The sequence below is a fragment of the Microcebus murinus genome, chromosome 16 (genome assembly GCF_040939455.1).
Source record: "Microcebus murinus isolate Inina chromosome 16, M.murinus_Inina_mat1.0, whole genome shotgun sequence".
Taxonomy (NCBI): Eukaryota; Metazoa; Chordata; class Mammalia; order Primates; family Cheirogaleidae; genus Microcebus; species Microcebus murinus.
Window position 1 is genome coordinate 63,131,013 of NC_134119.1, and position 21,746 is coordinate 63,152,758.

Here is a 21,746-nt window from a genome sequence, read left to right on the forward strand (position 1 = left end):
CTGGGAGGAGGGCAGCTTTCCTGTTTTCCTGGTCCCTAGCCCCACAGGACTTTCCCTCCTCTATTTGATTTTCCCCAAATCCTCTGCAGGAAGGTAGCTTGGTGCAGGGGAGAAAGTCAGACCCTGGCTTCAAATCCTGGCTTTGCCACTTTTTAAATTTAAGGCCAGTGCAAGATCCTTTACTTCTTTATTTTTAGGCCTGAGTGTCCTCATCTATAAAATGGGGATGTTGATATGTATTTCACAGGATTGTTGAAGAGTGACCAGAGCTAACCTGATATACCGTAAATTTTTAGTATTTCTTACATGAATCAATGACTGTCCCTGAGAGGTTTCATTTCCTCCAGGTTCAAACTCACCTGTGTCCTGGTAGGGTCTGTGATTCTGGGCACTAGATTTCCTCCCATGTGGTGATGTCCCACCATACCGCGATATCACTTCATAACTCGGTTTCTTTTTGAAGGCTAGCTTCACGCCCTGGGCCACTGTTCCGTCCCTTGTGGCTAGAGGATCTGTCTCTGAAGATGACTGCACATCTGATTCTGAGTTAAAATCTGTGACCCACTCAAAAAATGCCTTCCACTCTAGGGCTGATGGCTGTGTGGACAGTTCCTGCAGTTTTGTTAGAAATCCCTGCTCAGTCGAATATTCCTGCCTGGATTTGGCTCCCTGGGTTGGAGTTGTTTGCTGGACTGTGGGGTCTGACTGCTCAAGTCTCTCTTGGCATGTAGATTCAATCTGGGCAGGTGTTCCCTTTTTGGGTCCAGGTTTAGCCTGGGCTGTAAGTGTTGATTCAGTTTCTTGTTGAGCTAGAGGTGGCTCCACTGGCCCAGGTCCTGGCTGGGCTATATGTCCCTCTCTCAGTTCTGGTTCTGGTTTAGTTGTAGATCCTTTGCCTGATCCAGTACCCTGCTGGGAGACAGCTTCCTGTTGAGTGAAGCACACCCTTCGGATGGGAGGTGATTGCTGTGGTACAGGTCCCTGTGGGGCAAGAAATTCCTGCTGTGAAACAGATTTTTGTTGGGTTCTAGGTTCCTGCTGGGATTCAGCTTTGGATTGGGTAAGGAGTTCCTGCTGGGTGAGGGGTCTTGGCTGTGAAGCAGGCTTCTGTTGGGTATTGGATCCCTGCTGCATCTTGGATTCTGGCTCTGACTGGGTTGTAGGTCTTTTGTGTGGCTCAGATTCCCAGTCTGGCCTAGATACTGTGTTAGAACCTGGCTCCACTGTGGTTATTTCCCTCATGGGAGGTGTTGATCTCCCAGTCTTCATTTTTCTGTGCTCCCCCTCAGGCCTTCCTCTTCACAGATCTTTCATTGATTCCTCATGATGGCATCTGCCTTTGGGTTCCACTCCTTCATCCTGGCATTCCTGGTCTTCCTTTTTAAGGCAGGTGGCAAATGGGCTGATCACTACTGGCCCCCACTCCTGTGCCACGTAGTGTACTCTATGCCTCTACTTTAGTGGGGAGGGATTGGGAATAAGAAGAGATTGTGTGCCCTGTACCCTTTTACCAGGGGGGAGGGGCTTGCCCTCTTGTGTCATAAATAGGGCCCCACCCCACTCACCACTTAGTTAAAATGTTTCTTCTCATAAGGTAAGCATCCCAATTTAGTCTTCTGTATCATCTGGGATGACAGAAGCCAGATTCTAGATGAGGGTTCCTTTTTATTCTCCCCTTGTGATGTTTGAGGAAAGGGTCATGGGGGAGGAGGTCTCTATAATTGTAATATATATTTCCTCTTTATTTATTCCTGCAAATGGCTGCCAGTTTACTCTCCTTATATTGTCACTCTGATAATTTTGTTCCCATGCTAAAAACAAAAAACAAAAAAAGTGATGACCTCCCATTTTTATAGCTTGAAGCCCTTCTGAATAGCATTTGAGATCCTCCAGACACCATCTCTCTAGCCCTGAACTATGGTTCTGCATGTATGTCTTTTGCACTGGATTGGAAACTCACAGAATACAATGACCATTGATGACAATGATGATGATAAGTAATCACAAACACTGGAGGCCACCTACATGCTAGGAAACTGCCAAGTTTTTCTTTCTTTTTTTTTTTTTTTTTTGAGACAGTCTCGCTTTGTTGCCCAGGCTAGAGTGAGTGCCGTGGCGTCAGCCTAGCTCACAGCAACCTCAAACTCCTGGGCACGAGTGATCCTCCTGCCTCAGCCTCCCGAGTAGCTGGGACTACAGGCATGCGCCACCATGCCCAGCTAATTTTTTATATATATATCAGTTGGCCAATTAATTTCTTTCTATTTATAGTAGAGACGGGGTCTCACTCTTGCTCAGGCTGGTTTTGAACTCCTGACCTTGAGCAATCCGCCCGCCTCCGCCTCCCAAGAGCTAGGATTACAGGCGTGAGCCACAGCGCCCGGCCCAAGTTTTTCTTTTTAACCTTTATTATCTTTAATAAGACCATGTCTGATTCATTGCTATACTTGCTTTATTTGTCCCACATAGCTCTTACCTCAGAAAGGTTTGTTGAATGAGTGAAAGATTAACAAGTTGGGCAGTGGAGAGAGAGTGAAGGATATTGTAAGGAGTACTATGTGTAGAATCCTGGGTGGGGTTTGGAGTGAACAGGGTAAATTGGGTCATCTGGATTGTATGTGAATCCATTTGATAGAAACAATTTTGATCTATTACATTTAAATATATTTATTGACCGGTTTGTTAATTTCCTGATTATATCTAAGGTTAAGTGAGACCAGCTAGAAGCTAGGGTTTCCTGGATTCTTTCAGATAATTAAGCTTAAGCCTAGGTAAGGGGAGGGCATAGGAGAAAACTGACAAGAGAAGAAGGCACTAGAGGGAGCAATAATCAAAGTGATCTTGGGAAAAATGCCTTTTGAGAGCACTAGAATGATTTAGAGGGTGGGTACTGGGAGTGGGAGGATGAGGTGGGAGAATAAGAGTATCCTCTAGGCGTGCTCACTGCCTGAGAATGTGTAATTGGGAGTGTGTGCTCCCAGAGCTCCTATAAAGGCAGAGCAAAGCTTGCTAGCTGACATCGTTTGAGAAATTGTTGGCAGGCTCTGGAGTGCTTGTTTGGCTTCCTGTGGTGCCTTTGTTGTCCTAGGGTACAAATAAAGGGGAGAGGTTAGTGTTAAAAGCATTTTTAAAATTTAATTTTTATGAGAGCTTTTACAATTATAAAAATATGACTCGTCCAATGGATAAAATGAAAATTAAAAAATCCAGTAAAAAGTAAAAGCCTCCTCCCATCCCAACATGTGGAACCCACTTCTCAGAGCTAACCATTGTTAATAGTTTGCTACATATTCTTCCCTAACTTTTGGTATATATAAAATGTAATGGTTTACTTTAAAAAATAAAAATGAGATTATGCTATATGGATTGCTTTGCTTTGTACATTTAACAAATCGTTTATTACTGGAAAATATTATATATCTACAGAAGTTCATAAAAACTTATATGTGCCGTTCAATAAATAGTTATTTAGCAGATAATCATGAAACTACTACCTAGGCTTAGAAATAGAATATTGTCAGTAGCATCCCTCGTTTTCGGATCACTACCACCCCTCTCCTCCTCACAGAAGTAATCCTTTCTTTTATTATAATCATTTATTTCTTTTTTAATTGTTTTACCACATATATATACATTCCTAACTAATTTAGTTTTGCCCATTTTTGAATTTTTTATATTACTATATGCTATGGTCTGAATGTTTATATTTCCCCAAAATTCATATGTTGAAATCCTAACCCCCAAGGTGATAGCATTAAGAGGTAAGGCCTGGGGTGGGCGTGGTGGCTCACGCCTGTAATCCTAGCACTCTGGGAGGCCGAGGCGGGCAGATTGCTCGAGGTCAGGAGTTCAAAACCAGCCTGAGCAAGACCCTGTCTCTACTAAAAATAGAAAGAAATTAATTGACCAACTAAAAATATATATACAAAAAATTAGCCAGGCATGGTGGCGGATGCCTGTAGTCCCACCTACTCAGGAGGCTGAGGCAGCAGGATCGCTTGAGCCCAGGAGATTGAGGTTGCTGTGAGCTAGGCTGACGCCACATCACTCACTGTAGGTAGCCTGGGCAACAGAATGAGACTCTGTCTCAAAAAAAAAAAAAAAGAGGTAAGGCCTTTGGGAAGTGATTAAGTCCTGAGGGTGGAGTCCTCATGAACAGATGAGTCCCCTTATAAAAGAAGCTAGGGAGCTACCCTCACTTCTACCCTGTGAGGGTAGAGTGAGAAGACTCCTGTCTATGAGGAAGTGGGCCCTCACTAGACATGGAATATACAGACACCCTGATCTTGGATGTCCCAACCTCAAGAACCGTAGAAGACATAAATTTCTGTTGTTTAAAACCACCATCTATGGTATTTTGTTTTAACACTGCAATCAGACTAAGACAGTATGTGAAATCATACTGTAGCTATTCTCTCATGTCTTGTCTTTTTTTTTTTACTCAGCATTATGTTTGTAAGATTCATTTATTTTGTTACATGTTTGTTCATTCTCATTGATATATAATATTCTAATATACCACAACTTATTTATTCATTCTTCTGTTGGTGGACATTTGGTCAGTTTTCAGTTTGGGGCAGTTATGAGCAATGCTGCTATGAAATTCTTGTACATGTTTTCTTGGTATACATAAGCATGCATGCATTCCTTTTGAGTAAATGCGTAAGAGTGGTAGTCAAAGAGTACATATAACTTAAACTTTAGTAAACAGCTGCCAATACTTTTTCAAAGTGATTTACTAATTTATACTCCCATTAACAGCGTATGAGAGTTTCTTTGCTCTACTCTGCCAGTAGTTGGTCTTGTCAGACTTTAAAATGTTTGCCAATCTGATGATTATATGATGATATCTTTTTTTGGTTTTAATGCACATTTTCCTAATAATAAGGTTGAGTGCCCCTTCATATGTTTATTAGCTATTTGGGTTTCTTCATCTGTGCAGTGGCTATTCAAGTCTTTAGCCTATTTGTCTATTGTAATTCCTGCCTTTCTCTCACTGATCTATAGGAATTTTTTTGAGACAGGGTCTCACTCTGTCACCCTGGCTAGAGTGCAGCGGCATAATCATAGCTCACTGCAACTTCAAATTCCTGGGCTCAAGTGATCCTCCTGCCTCAGCCTCCCGAGTAGCTGGGATTACAGGTATGCACTACCATGCCCAGCTAATTTTTTCTATTTTTAGTAGAGACAAAGTCTTGCTCTTGCTCAGTCTCAAATTCCTGAGCTCAAGTGATCCTCTTGCTTCAGCCTCCCAGAGTGCTAGGATTACAGGCATGAGCCACTGTGCCCGGCCTATAGGAATTCTCTATATATTCTGAATATTAATCCTTCATAGGTTTATAAATGTTGCAGGTATCATGTCTTACTCTGTAGCTTGCCATTTTATTCTTTCGATAATCAAAATTTATAAATTTCAATGAAGCACGATTTATTTAATCTTTTACTTCATCATCTGTACATGGTTTGTACATTTTTTTTTTTTTTTTTGAGACAGACTCTCAGTCTGTTGCCCGGGCTAGAGTGTCGTGGCATCAGCCTAGCTCACAGAAACCTCAAACTCCTGGGCTCAAGCAATCCTCCTGCCTCAGCCTCCTGAGTAGGTGGAGCTACAGGTATTCACCACCATGCCCAGCTAATTTTTCTATATATTTTTAGTTGGCCAATTAATTTCTTTCTATTTTTTAGTAAAGATGGAGTCTCGCTCTTGCTCAGACTGGCTTCAAACTCCTGACCTTGAGCAATCCACCCGCCTTGGCCTCCCAGAGGGCTAAGATTACAGGCGTGAGCCACTGCACCTGGCCGGTTGTACATTTTTATCATGTTTAAGAAACCCTTTCTTACCTCAAGGTCATGAATATATTCTGCTATATTCCCTCATAGATTTATCTTTAAAATTTAAATCTATAATCCTCCTAAAATTTATTTCCCTGAAGAATGTTGAAGTAGGCATCTTTATGTCTTTTTTTCACTCATATATTGTGGATATCTTACCAGTCAACACATAATAACTTACCTCATTACTTTTGACAACTGCTGTTTGCCCAATTTGCCTTTGATGAACATTTTCCCTGTTTATTTGTCAATATAAATACTGCTATAATTAATAATCTTGTACATATATCTTTGAGTATTCATGCTAGTATTCTTTTTTTTTTTTTTTTTTTTTTTGAGACAGAGTCTTGCTTTGTTGCCTAGGCTAGAGTGAGTGCCGTGGCGTCAGCCTAGCTCACAGCAACCTCAAACTCCTGGGCTCAAGCGATCCTTCTGTCTCAGCCTCCCAAGTAGCTGGGACTACAGGCATGTGCCACAATGCCCGGCTAATTTTTTTTTCTATATATATTAGTTGGCCAATTAGTTTCTTTCTATTTATAGTAGAGACAGGGTCTCGCTCTTGCTCAGGCTGGTTTCGAACTCCCGACCTCGAGCAATCCGCCCGCCTCGGCCTCCCAGAGAGCTAGGATTACAGGCGTGAGCCACCGCGCCCGGCCTCTTTTTTTTTTTTTTTTTTTTTTGAGACAGAGTCTCACTTTGGACAGAGTTGCCCAGGCTAGAGTGAGTGCTGTGGTGTCAGCCTAGCTCACAGCAACCTCGAACTCCTGGGCTCAAGCCATCCTCCTGCCTCAGCCTCCCGAGTAGCTGGGACTACAGGCATGCACCACCATGCCCGGCTAATATTTTGTATATATATTAGTTGGCCAATTAATTTCTTTCTATTTATAGTAGAGACGGGGTCTTGCTCTTGCTCAGGCTGGTTTCGAACTCCTGATCTCGAGCAATCCGCCCGCCTCGGCCTCCCAAAGTGCTAGGATTACAGGTGTGAGCCACCGCACGCGGCCCATGCTAGTATTCTATAGTTGAGGTTTCTAAATTGAGATTACTAGGTCAAAAGTGCACTAATTTAAAATTTTGATAGATACTTCCAAGTTTATTTTACTTCTATCAACAGTATAGTGCTCATTTCAGCAGCACATATACTAAAATTGGAACGATACAGAGATTAGCATGGCCCCTGCGCAAGGATGACACGCAAATTCGTGAATCGTTCCATAAAAAAAAAAACCAGTATATAATGATCCTGAGTTATCCCATTCTTGATATCATAATATCAATCAGTTCAGCATTTGCCAATTTACTTTTTATATGGCATTTAAAAACTGCTAGACTAAGGAGGAGTCAAATTCTGTTTGACACAGTGGTGTCATGGTCAGAGATCAATGTCCAGGTTCCCGACAGCCCATCTCCCTCTATTTTGATAAGCAGTGAGTTTCTAAAATCTAAGAATTTGGTTAAACCTGTCTAGTATCAGGAGAATTGTATACCATTTTTTCTTGCTCTTCCTGTTTCCCCACAAGTTGACATTGAGTAGAAAGGGCTGAGGTGTGTGTTCATCTGGCTCTTCATTTCACCTCTCTTGTCTATTCTTTTTTTTTTGAGACAGAGTCTCACTTTGTTGCCCAGGCTAGAGTGAGTGCTGTGGTGTCAGCCTAGCTCACAGCAACCTCAAACTCCTGGGCTCAAGCGATCCTCCTGCCTCAGCCTCCCGAGTAGCTGGGACTACAGGCATGTGCCACCATGCCTGGCTAACTTTTATATATATATATATATATATATATATTAGTTGAACAATTAATTTCTTTCTATTTATAGTAGAGATAGTAGAGGGTCTCGCTCTTGCTCAGGCTGGTTTTGAACTCCTGGGCTCAAGCAATCCGCCCGCCTCGGCCTCCCAGAGTGCTAGGATTACAGGCGTGAGCCACCGCCCCCGGCCTCTTGTCTATTCTAATACCTGCTTCATCCCCAGTGATTCCCCAGGTATAAGGAAGCTTATGCTCTTGAAACTTACTGGTTTTCTTCACCTTGCCCTTGAAACGATCACAGGGACACTGCTTCTTTCGCAGTCCAGGCACTGTCATGAGTTTTCTTTTAGGGGCTCTTAGGAACAAATCTGAAATAACAGAGTTGCTACTTAGACAGGAGGGTTAATACATTTGAGAGTAGGGAGTAGGGCGGGGCTTTACTTGCCATTTTCCATGCCTTCCACTTCCTCTTTCATACTGCAGTGGGGTGGGAAAAGGGGTCTGCATGGAACCGTGGAGACATGTAGCTATTTGAACACCAGGATTTCTGAGTTGTTTTTCCTGACCTGTGTGGGCAAGGATTGGGTGGCAGGTTTGGAGGGGGCATCAGAATATCACTGGGGAGACCAAGGAATGAGAAGTAAGACCCAGGTGTCTGCCTTTTAGTGGCCGCTTTACCTTGGGCAAGCCACTTTGCCTCTCTGCTTTCAGTCTTTCCTGTGAATGAAATAAGGCTGAGAATAGGATCCTGGAAGCTTTTGGAAGGCCAGGAAAAAGTAAAAAGCCTTTTGGAAGCTAGCCCTGGGTTCTTTGGGGAAAGGGTAAGGGGGAGGTGGCAGCCTGAGATTTGGCTAGCTCTCCCCTACACCTTGGAGGAGTCTAGTCCTTGCCTGAGACTCAGGAAGAAAGCAGGCGCTGCTGCTGCATGTGGTGGGCTGGTGGAGAGGGGAATGGGTGAGGTCGGCTGAGCTGTGGAGAGGGAAATGGGTGAAGTCAGCTGAGACATCTGCACTGGTCTCAGAGGTGCCCAAGGGAGAGAGCTGGGGTCATAGTGGTGCCATTGCTGTTGTTGATGCTAAGTTACTGACCTTTGCACTCACATTCTTGGCCGCCTTCCTGGAGCCACCTCCTAGAAGCCTGGCCTTGGTCCCAGTGGCCTCTGGCGACCCCTGTTGGAAGGAAACAGGTCACTTCCAGGGACTGGAAGGTGCCAACAGAAATGGTCCCCCCAGCATTGTGCTGCCTAGGTCAGCAAAGCTCCGTTTCTCCTCCTTTTTAACTTCTGGGATCTAATTTACTTCAAGAGAGGAATATTTTAATGGATAAGGAATTCGGGTTTAAAATCTGGCCTAGAGAAATTTTAGCTGAAGGTAAATGGAGAAAGAATGGTTTCTAGATGGAAGAGAGGACAAAAAGTGGGGGTTTATCAAGATATCACACCCTCCCCCCATACTCTACATTAAAATCCTCGTGACTTAAGGAGTGAGAGCAAGGAGCGGATTATTCCGTGAACCAAGATTTTCACTTGACCTCCAACTTGCTATATTTGAATCCACAATCCCAGTTCAAGTATAAGAGGTTGGTATTTCTCTTTGTTCCTCTGGTACAAAAACATTCTTCTTTTGGCCTCTTTCCAAACCTGTGTTATTTTATGATTATATCTTATCTCTATTTTTTTTTTGATACTTAAAATATTTTTGTGACAACCAAGGATAATGGTTTGTAGACCTGAGATTCTCAAGTTCTGCAGTCCCTAATCCCCAGCCCACAGGCCACCACCAGTCCGTGACCTGTTAGGCACCAGGCCATACAGTAGGAGATGAGTGGGAGGTGAGTGAGCAAAGCTTCACCTGTATTTATAGTTGCTCCCCATGGCTTGCATCACTGCATAAGCTCCGCCTCCTGTCAGGTGAGTGGCGGCATTAGACTCTCATAAGAGCGCAAACCCTACCGTAAACTGCTCATGAGAGGGATCTAGGGATCACGCTCCTTATGAGATTCCAGTGCCCGATGATCTGAGGTGGAGCTGGGGCGGTGATGCTAGCACTGGGGAGCGGCTGCAAATACAGGTGATCATTAGCAGAGAGGTTTGACTGCACAATACATGTGATGCACTTGAATCATCCCCAAAGCAGCCCTCCTGCCCTTGTCTGTGGAAAAATTGTCTTCCATGAAACTGGTCCCTGGTACCAAAAAGGTTGGAGACCGCTGCTCAAGTTAGAACTAGGCCCACATGACACCTCCTCTCTGTAGCAGTTTCTGGTATTTTCTGTCAGAATTAATTATGCCTTCACATAGTTCTCATTGTATTCGAATGCAGTTCTATTATTGCACAGTTTGTTGTTGGAAATATGTTATGGATTGAATTGTGTCCCCCAAAATTCACATGTTGGAGCCCTAATCCCCAGTACCTCAGAATGACTATATTTGCAGACAGGGCCTTTAAAGAGCTGATTAAGTTGAAATGAGGCTGTTATGTGTGCCCTAATCCAGTCTGATTGGTGTCTGTTTAAGATGACATTGGATACATAAAAAGACCCTGGGGATGTGTGTGTACAGAACAATAACCATTTGAAGACAAAAGAAGGCAGCTATTTTGGACTAAATGTGTCTCCCCCCCTCCAATCCATATGTTGAAATCCTAACCCCTAATGTGATAGCATTAGGAGGTGGGACCTTTGGGAGGTAATTAGGTCATGTAGGTGGAACTGTCATCAATGGGATTTGTGCTTTTATAAAAGGGACCCTAGAGAGCTCTCTTTCTACCATATGATGATTACAAGGAGAAGTCACCTGTCTACAGCCTAGAAGAGGACCTTTGCCAGAACCCAGCCATCCTGATTTTGGATATCCAGTCTGCAGAACTGTGAGAAATAAATTTCTGCTCTTTATAAGCTATCCAGTCTATGTTACTTAATTATAGCCACCCAAACTCAGACAACGGCCATTTGCAAGCTAAGGAGAGAGGCCTCAGAAGAAGCCAAACCTGCTGACGTCTTGATCATGGATTTCCAGACTCCAGAACTGTGAGAAATTAAATTTCTGTTGTTTACGCCACCCGGTCTGTGATGTTTTGTTATGCTAGCCCTAGCTAATCTTTCTCCTTCATTAGACTGAACCAATAGTGTGGTAGTCATTCAGCTACATGGTTCCTGGCACATGGTAGGTGTTTAGTAAATGTTTGTTCATTAAGTGGATGGACAAGTTGTTTTGAGAGGGCCCTTAGAGATCATCTGATTTGATTCAGGTTTCTTATTTCCCAGACTTGTGCCCTTTCTGCCACACAGATGGAGGGTGTTGCATCATTTCCCCAAGTGTTAGTTTTCAAATGTCCTCATGTGCTATCAAAGTAATTTAAATGGGAGTAGCCCCTACCATCTAAACTTTTCTAACATTTTTACTCTTGCCTGACCTCTGTTCCTAGTTCCAGTGAAATACCACAGAATATTACAGCCAGAAGGAATCTTGGAGATTATTTAGTTGAATGTCTCAGTTGAGAAGTTTTTTTTTTACTCTAAATGTAATATATTAATAATTTAACAGTATTGGAGAAAAAAATATTTTTGTTGCCTAGGCTAGAGTGCAGTGGCATCATCATAGCTCACTGTAACCTCAAACTCCTGGGCTCAAGTGATCCTCCTGCCTCAGCCTCACGAGTGACTGGGACTAATTTATTTTAGATTTTGTAGAGACAGGGTCTCACTCTGTTGCCCAGGCTGTTCTCGAACTCCTGGCCTCAAGGGATCCTCCTGCCTTAGCCTCCCAAAGTGCTAGGATTACAGGCATGAGCAGCAGTGCCTGGCCTGTATTAGAGAACATTTTGAAAGCACAGAGAACTCATTATTCTTACCAACTGTTGGTATTTTGATGTATTTCTACCTACATATTATTTTCTTTATATGGTGATAACCATAGTATGTGAACAGATTTCTACCTTTCTCTCCACTTTATAAGAATGGTGCTATGTCATTTTTATAACATTTTTAATGACTGCATAATATTCTCAACAATTATATGTGTTCCAAATTATTTATTCTTCCATTGCTGAATATTTAGAATGTTTTATTTTTAGATATTGATAAGTTTTTTGTTATTATAACTCTTTTTCAAGTTTTGGGTTATTTTCTTTTTTCTTTTTTGAGACAGAGTCTTGCTTTGTTGCCCAGGCTAGAGTGAGTTCCATGGTGTCAGCCTAGCTCACAGCAACCTCAAATTGCTAGGCTCAAGCAATCCTCCTGCCTCAGCCTCCCGAGTAGCTGGGACTACAGGCATGTGCCACCATGCCCGGCTAATTTTTTCTCTATATATTAGTTGGCCAATTAATTTCTTTCTATTTATAGTAGAGACGGGGTCTCGCTCTTGCTCAGGCTGGTTTCGAACTCCTGACCTCGAGCAATCCGCCCGCCTCGGCCTCCTAGAGTGCTAGGATTACAGGCGTGAGCCACTGCGCCCGGCCTGGGTTATTTTCTTGATAGAGAGTTCCCAAAGTGGAATTAGTGGGTCAGAAGTTAAGAGCAGCACACAGTGGGTTGAGCTTCCTCCACCACCTCTGCTGCAGATGGGCCAAAGTGGGAGCTGAGAATCTGCATGCTTTTGTTCACCTGAAGGACAGAGACTGCTGTCGCTGCCAAGAAAGGGAAGTGTGAGCAGCTTGTGTGCCCACAGCTGACTGCCTAATCTTGTCAAGATGGTCCCACCCCTCCTGTCACAGGCTTACAGTGCCCTTTTCCTGCCTGAGCATTCTTCTGTAGCAGATCACCCCACCCCTCACTATCACAGCCATCACATGAACTTCAGGAGGCTTGAGGGCAAGTTTGCCAGCCCTGTCTCAGTCTGGTGCACCTAGGACTCAAGCACAGTATCCAGGGGCCTGAGAACAGGTGATTACCTAACCTAGTCCACTACCGCTGTCATCTAAACACTCTCCCAGAGGTCTGAGATCCAATAGACCTAAATTGCCAGCAACAGCACAGTGGGTATCTACCGGCAGTGTATCTCTCTGTCTCTAACTAAGCAGCAGAGTTCCCAGCAGAGGAGAACAGGTGAACTACAAAGCTATCTCTTTTGGGCTGAGAGAATAGGTTCCAGGCGAAAAGGAACCAGTATAAGAACTCTGCAAGCATGAAAAAATGGGCTGTTTTGACATCCTCAAAAGAATCATACTAGCTCTCCAGCAATGGACTCCAAACAAAAGGAAAATTTTGAAATATCAGATATGGAATTCAAAATATGGATCATAAGTAAGTCCAATGGGATTGATGAGAAAGTTGAAAACTGACACAAAGAAACCCAAAATAAATAAATAATTCAGGATGAAAATTTCACTAAAGAGATAATTTAAGAAGAAACATAAAAGAACTTCTAGAAATAAAAGAGTCATTTAGGGAACTTTAAAATACAGCAGAACATTTTAACAACAGACTAGACCAAGCAGAAGAAAGAATTTCAGAGCTTTAAGACAAGGCTTGTGAATTAACCCAGTCAGTCCAAAATGAAGAGAAAAGAATCAAGAAGAATGAACAAAGTCTCTGAGAAATATGGGATTATGTAAAGCACACAAATATAAGAATCATTGGTATCCCTGAGGGACAAAAGGAAAAACAAAAAGCATGGAAAACCTATCTGAGGGGAATAATAGAGAAATGGAAAACTTCCCTGGTATTGGTAGAGATTTGTTTATTTATTTATTTATTTTAGAGACAGGGTCTTGCTCTGTTGTCCAGAGCTGGAGTGCAGTGGTGCAATCATAGCTCACTGTAATCTCCAGCTCCTGGGCCCAAGTAATCCTCCTGCCTTAGCCTCCCCAGTAGCTAGGACTACAGGCATGTGCCACTATGCCTGGCTAATTTTTAATTTTTTTGTAGAGATGAGGTCTCACTATGTGTCTGGTTTCAAACTCCTGGCTTCAAGTGATCCTCCCAGCCTCCCAAAGTGCTGGGGTTATAGGTGTGAGCCAACATGCCCAGCCCAAGATTTAGATATCCAGATACAAGAAGGTCATTGAACACCTGGAAGATTCATGGCAAAGAGGACATGACCAAGGCACATAGTTATCAGTCTGGCCAAAGTTACAGTGAAGGAGAAAATGCTGCAAACTGCGAGATGAAAATGTCAAGTAATTTACAAAGGAAAACCCATCAAACTAATGGCAGGCCTCTGAGCAGAAACTTTACCAGCCAGAAGGAATTGGGGTCCAGTTTTAGTCTTCTTCAATGGAATAAGTCCTAGCCAAGACTTTTGTATCCTGCAAAACTAATGAAGGAGAATGAAGGAGAATAGTTTCACGTGAATAGTTTCCTTTCACGAATGAAGGAGAAATAGTTTTTCCCAGACAAGCAAACACTAAGGGAATTTGTCACCAGTAGACCTGCCTTATAAGAAATAGTTAAAAGTGCTTTGTACATGGAGCAGAGCAATTTATACCTACCTGTGTAAAAGTTAATAACAGTTTTATGTTTCTTGATATCCTTATCAAATTGCTTTCAAAAGGGCTCTACTAATTAATTAAATCACTCTCTCTCTCTTTATAGGTGAAGAAACAGGCCCAGACAGAGCATATGAAATGCCCACATTCATAAAGGTATTGGTAACATATCTAGGGCTAAAACCCAGGTCCAAGATTTTTTTTTTTAGAGACAGGGTTTCACTATGTTGCCCAGGCTACAGGCACAGTGATAGTGTACTATGGCCTCAAACCCCTGGCCTCAAGTGATCTGACCCTGAGTAGGTGGTTCTGCAGGCATGCCCTACTGCACCTAGCTAAAGGTCCAAGATTCTTAGTCTGGTGTTCTTCCTGCATCCCTATGTGACCCTAATTTCACAGGTGTAACTGAAAATGAAGCTGTATGGTAGATAGGTACTATAGTAGTATGTCTCCCAAACCTCAGACATTTATAGATCATCTTTATGATTTTTTCCTATAGCTTGTACCACCTCTATTATTTTTTACTTTATAGTTTTCTTGTAAATAAATTTATTTTGCAAAATACCCTCATCTTATGCAATATTATCCATGAAATTACAGGTTGGATGTATGCTTAATTTTTTTCTAACATGCAGTAATATGAATATATAACTATTAAAGTAAAATAAAAAAGCTTACTTATGTTCTATCTAAAATCAGTTTTGGGAAACATTGATCCAGTGGAATAAACATGAACTTTGGCCAGGCGTGGTGGCTCACGCCTGTAATCTTAGCATTCTAGGAGGCCGAGAGGTGGGACAATTGCTTGACCTCAGGAGTTCAAGATCAGCCTGAGCAAGAGTGAGACCCTGTCTCTACTAAAAATAGAAAAATTAGCTGGGTATGGTGGCACATGTCTGTAGTCCCAGCTACTTGGGGGGCTGAGGCAGGAGGATTGTTTGAGCCCAGCAATTTGAGCTTGCTGTGAGCTAGGCTGACACCATGGCACTCTACTCAGAGCAACAGTGTTAGACTCTGTCTCAAACAAACAAAAAACCAAAAAATAAAAACAATAATAGCAACAAAAAAGAACATGGACTTTATATCTAGATAGGCCTGGAGTCAACTACTGGGTCTGTCACTAAACTATGTAGTCTTGGACAAGTCACTTAGCTTCTTTGATCTTTGCTTGATTCCTTGATTTTTAAAATGAGGGTAGTAATATCTACCTTGCAGAGCTGTTAGGGATAAATGAGGCACTGTGGGTGCCCACTTCCCAGGTGGGTGTTCAATACATGGTGGTTGTTATTCTGGATATCACTGTGGACTTCTAGCTATTTTCCAAAGAGAGTATCTATGCTGGAATGTTAGGCTTGTGGCTTTCTGCCGACGTGTATGTGTAAAGAAGTTACTGTACTTCCACTTGTTAATAATTGTGGTGCAGGTCAATATTTTCATTTCCCAGTTCTACTGCATATTTGCTTTGTGATTTTGGATAAATTGCTTAATTTTTCTGTGCCTCATTTACCTAATTTGTAAAATGTGGCTAATAATAGTACAGTAGTCCCCTTTATTTGTGGGGTATGTGTTCTAAGAACCCCAGTAGATGCCTGAAACTTCGGATAGTACTGAACCCTATATATATGTTTTTCCTATACATATATACCTATGATAAAGTTTAATTTATAAATTAGGGATAGTAAGAGATTAACAACAGTAACTAATAATAAAATAGAAAAATCATAAAAATATACTGTAATAAAAGTTATGTGAAGGCGGTGTATCTCTCTCTATCAGAATATTTTAATATTTTTGGACCGCGATTAGTAGGTAACTGAAACTGTGAATAATTTGGGGGAGCTACTGTACATTAGAATTCGTGTATGTTACTTCCCTGCTCTGTCCACTAGAGGGCCGAGGAGCACTAGCGCCTACTAGCAACAGGCACTTCTGGTGCCCATGGATTGTAAACATCATTCTCCCATGAAAGGAACCAGGGCTCCCTGGAGAAATGGCTGATTCCAGGGCTGGGGCAGGAGAGCACAAGGAGCATCTTGTGGTGCTGGGAAGTAAGGAGCTGCTCGAAAAATGATGGAGACATTTTGTTCTTTCTGCAGCCCTACGTGAACTACACAAGCCAATTAGAAGGAGCTCCCAATGGCCAATTTTGGTACAATACAAGCAACATAATAACGATGGTAATGGATTCTAACTCATAAATGTCCATGAGTCCATACTGATATAAATAAATAATGGAATAAATAAATAAGAGAGAAGAAACAGCTCTTTCTTATAGTAGAATTCCAATTAGTAAATGTAGAAGAATGATGGAAATAGAAAATCATTATTTGGCTAATACCACAGTAATAATTGTTTGTGGGCAGGAATCATCAGTAGATTCTAAAAATTAATGGTTAAAAGTCTGATGAGGCCAGGCACGGTGCCTCACGCCTGTAATCCTAGCACTCTGGGAGGCCAAGGCAGGCGTATTGCTCAAGGTCAGGAGTTCGAAACCAGCCTGAGCAAGAGTGAGACCCTGTCTCTACTAAAAATAGAAAGAAATTAATTGGACAACTAAAAATATATATACAAAAAATTAGCCAGGCATGGTGGCGCATGCCTGTAGTCCCAGCTACTTGGGAGGCTGAGGCAGGAGGATTGCTTGAGCCTAGGAGTTTGAGGTTGCTGTGAGCTAGGCTGACGCCACAGCCCTCACTCTAGCCTGGGCAACAAAGCGAGACTCTGTCTCAAAAAAAAAAAAAAAAGTCTGATGAGAAGAAACAGGCTATTTGCATAGTCCCAAAGTATCTCCCCATAAGGTACTTATTAATGACAATGAGACAAAGAGTAACTTAACAGAAGAGAAACCTGGCAGACAGCACCTTAACCAAGTGCTTACAGTTAACACCACCAGTAATGAAAGATATCAACATCCTAGGCCTCTCAATGTGATGTATTTTTTTTTTTTTTTTTTTTTTGAGACAGAGGCTTACTCTGTTGCCTGGGCTAGAGTACTGTGGCATCAGCCTAGCTCACAGCAACCTCAAACTCCCGGGCTCAAGCGATCCTACTGCCTCAGCCTCTTAAGAAACTGGGACTACAGGCATGTGCCACTATGCCTGGCTAATTTTTTCTATAATTTTAGTTGGCCAATGAATTTCCAATGTAATGTATTGAGGACATGTTGCTTCTCTTGTATTCTTCCCAAAATATATAACCTGAACTTAATTATGAGAAAACATCAGAAAAACCCAAATTGAGGGGCCTCTTACAAAACAGCTGACCAGAACTCTTCAAAAGTCTCAAGGCCATGAAAGACAAGGAAAGACTGAGAAACTACCCTCGATTGCAGGAGACCTAGGAGACGTGACAATGTTATCAGTGTGGGATCCTGGAATGGCCTCTGGGCTGGAAAAAGGGCATTAGTGGAAGTCTGAGAAATAAAGAATTAAAAAAATTTTTAAAAATGCATTAGATTTCTGTGAGGAAAAAAAATGATGCGCAAAGTACCTAGAACAATGCCTGAGACATAGGAGTTCTTAGCACTTCACCTATTGTTATATGTAATTTTATAATTAATAAGTAATTATTATAAGTAATTTATTTCTTAATACCTTCATATATTCTCACCTATTTCTTTTTTTCCTATCCTCTGTGCAAAACATGTTGAGCATGTATGTGGTTATGTTAAGAGATAAAATAAGATTAAGTTCTATGTTGAGTATTATTTAGGGGTCTAGGGTGTGTCGTTTCCTCTAGCCACTAATTAGCTCAGACTTAGGCCCACATTGTAAAACTTTGCCTGGCTGGGGGACAAGGCTTGAGCCCAGCCACCAACCATCTGATGAGGTTTGTGATCACGCTGCCTGGTCACACCGTGAACTTTCCCCAGTTCTGTGGCCTGTGCTTTAGGAGCTACTTTAGAAGTTCCATTCAGTGCATCTACTGAACTCTTTCTAGGTCAAGTTAGAGATCATTTAATCTTCACAAGTCTGTGTGAGAAACGGTATTTTATTCATTTAAGATGATAAAACTGAGGCTCAAAAAGTGAAGCGACTTGTCCAGGGTTGCAAGGTGAGTGGCAGAGGGGTGGGGGGGGAAAAAAAAGGTGAGTGGCAGAGCCAGGATTTGGATCTAGGTCCCCCTGATTTGAAGGCTGAGTCTAAGTGTCCAGGTGTGTCTAAATGTGTAGTCAGGTTGGAGAACTATTGGTATAGGGCCGTGGGTCTCAACTGGGGGTGGCTCCCTGCCAGGGAGTGTCACCCCCAGGCAATGTCTGGACATATTATTGGCTTTCATAACAGGGTGGGGATGGGGAAGGGGAAGGCTGCTATTGGCATCTAGTGGATAGAGGACACTTGGATGCTGCTAAACACCTCACAGTGCACAGAGCAGCTCCCACAGTGAAGAATTTCAGCCCCAATGTCAATAGAGCTGCTATCAAACCCTGGTATAGTCTCAAAAGGGCAACATTTTGAACTTAAAAACCTGAGGATGTTTTCTTTCACTTAGTTAATATTTGCTGAGTACTGTGCTCGATAGTGTGAGGATTATGGAAACACTATACCAGTTTGTGCCACCAAGGAAGTTGCAGTCTGGAAGGGCAGGGCTGGAGGTAGGAGGAGCCTCCAGGAACAACTCCAGTATAAGGCAGAAGGTGATTAGTGCAAGAAGAGAGTTGGGGTTGGGGTGCTAAACCTGGTGGGGGTGGTGGTGATTGAATCTGGTTGTGGGAGGGATTGAGGGAAGTTGGGGGAGGAGGTGGCTTTTGAGCTGGGTAGATGAGCAAAAAGTTGACCTGTTCAGAGAAGAGCAAACGGTCTAGTTTGAATGCAGCATGGAGTATTTGTTAGTGAGTGGAGAGGGAAGCGCTGGAGAGGCAGACAGGGGTGAGAGCTTTGAATCCAGGCTGAGGACTCCAGCCTCAGTGTCTATCCTAGTGATGGAAAAGCCTTTCCTTCCAGAATGGTGGGCCAGGCTCTGGGGCCATGGGGCTCAGCAGCTTCCAGAGAGCTCTTTCTACAAAGGAAGGGAACTTTGGAACTGGAGTGGAGTAGGGTGAACTCCTGATTTTAGGACCAAGTTGATGCTGTGAGCTAGGCTGACGCCACGGCACTCTACTCAGGGCAATAGCGTTAGACTCTGTCTCAAACAAACAAAAAACCAAAAAATAAAAACAACAATAGCAACAAAAAAGAACATGGACTTTATATCTAGATAGGCCTGGAGTCAACTACTGGCTCTATCACTAAACTCTGTAGTCTTGGACAAGTCACTTAGCTTCTTTGATCTTTGCTTGATTCCTTGATTTTTAAAATGAGGATAGTAATATCTACCTTGCAGAGTTGTTAGGGGTAAATGAGGCACTGTGGGTGCCCAGTTCCCAGGCGGTGCTGAGTAAGCTGTTTCATCTCAAAGTAGCCCTTAGGAGATGGTGTTACCAGGTAGAAATATACATGGCATGAGCTCTCTTCTGCGTGGTTGTTCTGCAAATGGCTGGGCTACTTTGGCTGTAGTGAAAACTAGAGCAGATTTGGACCCTTAACCAAAGTTCTGCTTCCCAAAAGGTGAGCTCTTCCAACAGGGCTTAGTATGGCTAAGGCTGCAAACATGGACACTACCCGGTGATAGGATTTTTCTGGTTTATTATATTACCATTAAATACCACTAGAAAGTGTTGGTGGCATGTCCAGTGTGCTGTAAAGAACATCAACAAGGACTTCCTTGTCTTCTATAAATGTACAGTTGCCTACAACACCCTCTTACCCCACCTCCAAGTTTGGTACTGGGAAAATACACCCCCCTTCCACTAAAGGGTTGGGGGAGAAGGCAAGGGAGAAAACCTGTGTTGATCTAGTATTTACCTATATATACATATTTTGCCAGCTACAGATGCAGACACTTTCACACACAATATCTCATTTAACCCTCACATCACCTTTTGGGTGTAAGCACAGTTTGCTCCTTTTGGTAAATGGCACTGAGAAAGGCTCACATATTCCAAATCCCTGTAGCTACATTTTAATACAGGTCTGGCCCTTTTGCCATGTTTATCCTCCCTTTTCCCCTTCATAGACAATTAATCTTATTTACCTGGATTCGGGCTGCTAGAGACCCTCGACATCAGCATTAGTGGCAGCAACAGAAGGAGGGAATAGACTAGAACTTTCATTGCGACTGTCAGTGCTGCGGTGAGTAGCTGGAAGAGTGGATGGAGGTTCCCAGGTCTGATCAGGGTCCTGATCTCTCGGGATGGTTCAGGGCAGGTACTCAGCCTGCCGGTCGGTCTGCACGTAGTCCCAGGCCAGTCTTCCCATTAGAGGGCAAGAACAGGTGAGGTGACGCTGGTCTTGCTGTTAGGTAACAGATCAGACCATGTGTGTTACGGGAAATCTGGGAGGTAAAACTAGTCAAACAAAAGAAGTGCAGCACTCTTAGGAACATAAGAAGGTGACTGATAACTTGGCAGCAGTGCTCGTTCCCTCCTGTGCTCCTGCCCGCCTCCCCGCTCCCGGTGTGTTATTTCTTCCTCAAGTCTTTTTTTCTCGTTTTTGTTTCCTTATACCTTGCAGTGATTCTCTTTAGCCGAATATTTGTCAGGAAAGTGGGTGCTAAGTGTTGGCAGAAGAGAGGATGACGTGGTCTGTGTCCCCTCTGCCCTCCGCTCCCATCCTGGGCACAATATTGGCGATATAGTGTCGTTGCCTGGGAAGTTGCCCCGTCCTCGCTCTGTTCACGGTTCCCTCCAATTCTGTAGCCACGTGAGGTGGCAGCAGAGCAGGATCCAGGAGAAGATGGAACTTCTCTTGCCCAAGACACTTCCCCTGGAGCAGCGGGTTCAGTCAGGCCTCCTCTTCCATCTGTCGGGGAGGTGCCCGAGGCTTGGCTGCTCCAGTCCAAAGGAGAGGGAACTGGGTTGCAGAAGACGCCCCAGAGCTTCAGGTCCAAGAGGGTTTGAGAAACAGGAGCCACTTTAGAGAAGGAGCCCTAAAGTGTGTTTGCCCAGCTGCTGGGGCTCCTGGCTCCAGACCTAGTTTGGAAACAGCCCCAGGCAAAAGAAGAAAGGTAATAATACCTATAGTAAATGTTAAGGGTTATGGGAAAACTTGCTGTCTATTCCAGAGATAAAAGGAAATGTGCTCAGAGAGAGAGGAGAGGCTGGGCTTGAATGCTGGGTGATATTTGTGGGGGCTGAAGGGAAGGTTCACAGGAAGCCTCCCTGGAAGCCTCCAGGCGGAAGTGAGAGCAGGTGGGATGACTTTGTTTCCACTAAGAGGAGGGAAGAGCCAAGGCATGAGTCATCCCCCTTTTGATGTTTGTTTGATCATTCTTTCTCTCTCAGTTTTCAAATCATCCCTGCCTGTTGGCACATTGGAGAGTTGATTGTAGCTTTGCTACCACAGAGTTTATAAAGCACCCGCAGGTGCCAGGCACTCTCCTGGGCAGTGGAGACTGTCCTCGAGTTCAAGGCTCAGGCTTGGCCTGGGCTTGGTTTGGTATAAACCACAGGTATGGATTCTTTCTGGAAAATTCTACAAATGGTCTTCAGGAGTCTCAAGTCTAGCCACAGAGATGAATATACTTCATAGAGCCTAGAGATTCAAGTGCAGTCAAGTTTCAGAAGTGGCAGGAGTTCCCTGGGGACCAAGTGGGACTCGGGCTTGGGGCTTGGGTGGAACTTGAGCTGGTCTCACAGGAGGGTCAGGGCTGCGTTGGTGGACAGCAGAGAAGGGCACATCGTAGCACAGGGACTCTCTGGAGCTTAC

The 21,746-nt window shown here is 43.3% G+C and overlaps 1 protein-coding gene, 1 long non-coding RNA gene and 1 other non-coding gene across 3 annotated transcripts in view; 2 read left to right on the forward strand and 1 right to left on the reverse strand.

Annotated features, from left to right (window-relative positions):
• Nucleotides 1–21,746, forward strand: part of LOC142861093 (uncharacterized) — a 74,995-nt gene that overhangs the window by 5,849 nt on the left and 47,400 nt on the right. The gene's annotated exons all lie outside the window — the stretch shown is intronic.
• Nucleotides 2,437–20,356, reverse strand: CXCL17 (C-X-C motif chemokine ligand 17). Its single transcript, XM_012758533.3, has 4 exons — nt 20,074–20,356; nt 8,666–8,746; nt 7,844–7,945; nt 2,437–3,084 (listed from the first exon to the last, which is right to left on the reverse strand). Exons 1-4 carry the CDS (start codon nt 20,150–20,152, stop codon nt 2,987–2,989), a joined length of 360 nt encoding a protein of 119 aa, XP_012613987.1. The 5' UTR covers nt 20,153–20,356; the 3' UTR covers nt 2,437–2,986.
• On the forward strand, nt 6,951–7,054 carry LOC142861447 (U6 spliceosomal RNA). The gene has a single exon (XR_012912677.1). It is a non-coding gene; the product is annotated as a U6 spliceosomal RNA (small nuclear RNA).

Coding starts and splice junctions, on each gene's coding strand:
- CXCL17 (XM_012758533.3), bottom strand. CDS start 20,152: ATGAAAGTTCTAGTCTATTCCCTCCTTCTGTTGCTGCCACTAATGCTG. Junction 8,747..20,073: donor CTCTAGCAGCCCGAATCCAG/GTAAATAAGATT, acceptor TCCTTCCAACAG/GGGTCGCCAGAGGCCACTGG. Junction 3,085..7,843: donor GGGCAAGGTGAAGAAAACCA/GTAAGTTTCAAG, acceptor TTTGTACCCTAG/GACAACAAAGGCACCACAGG.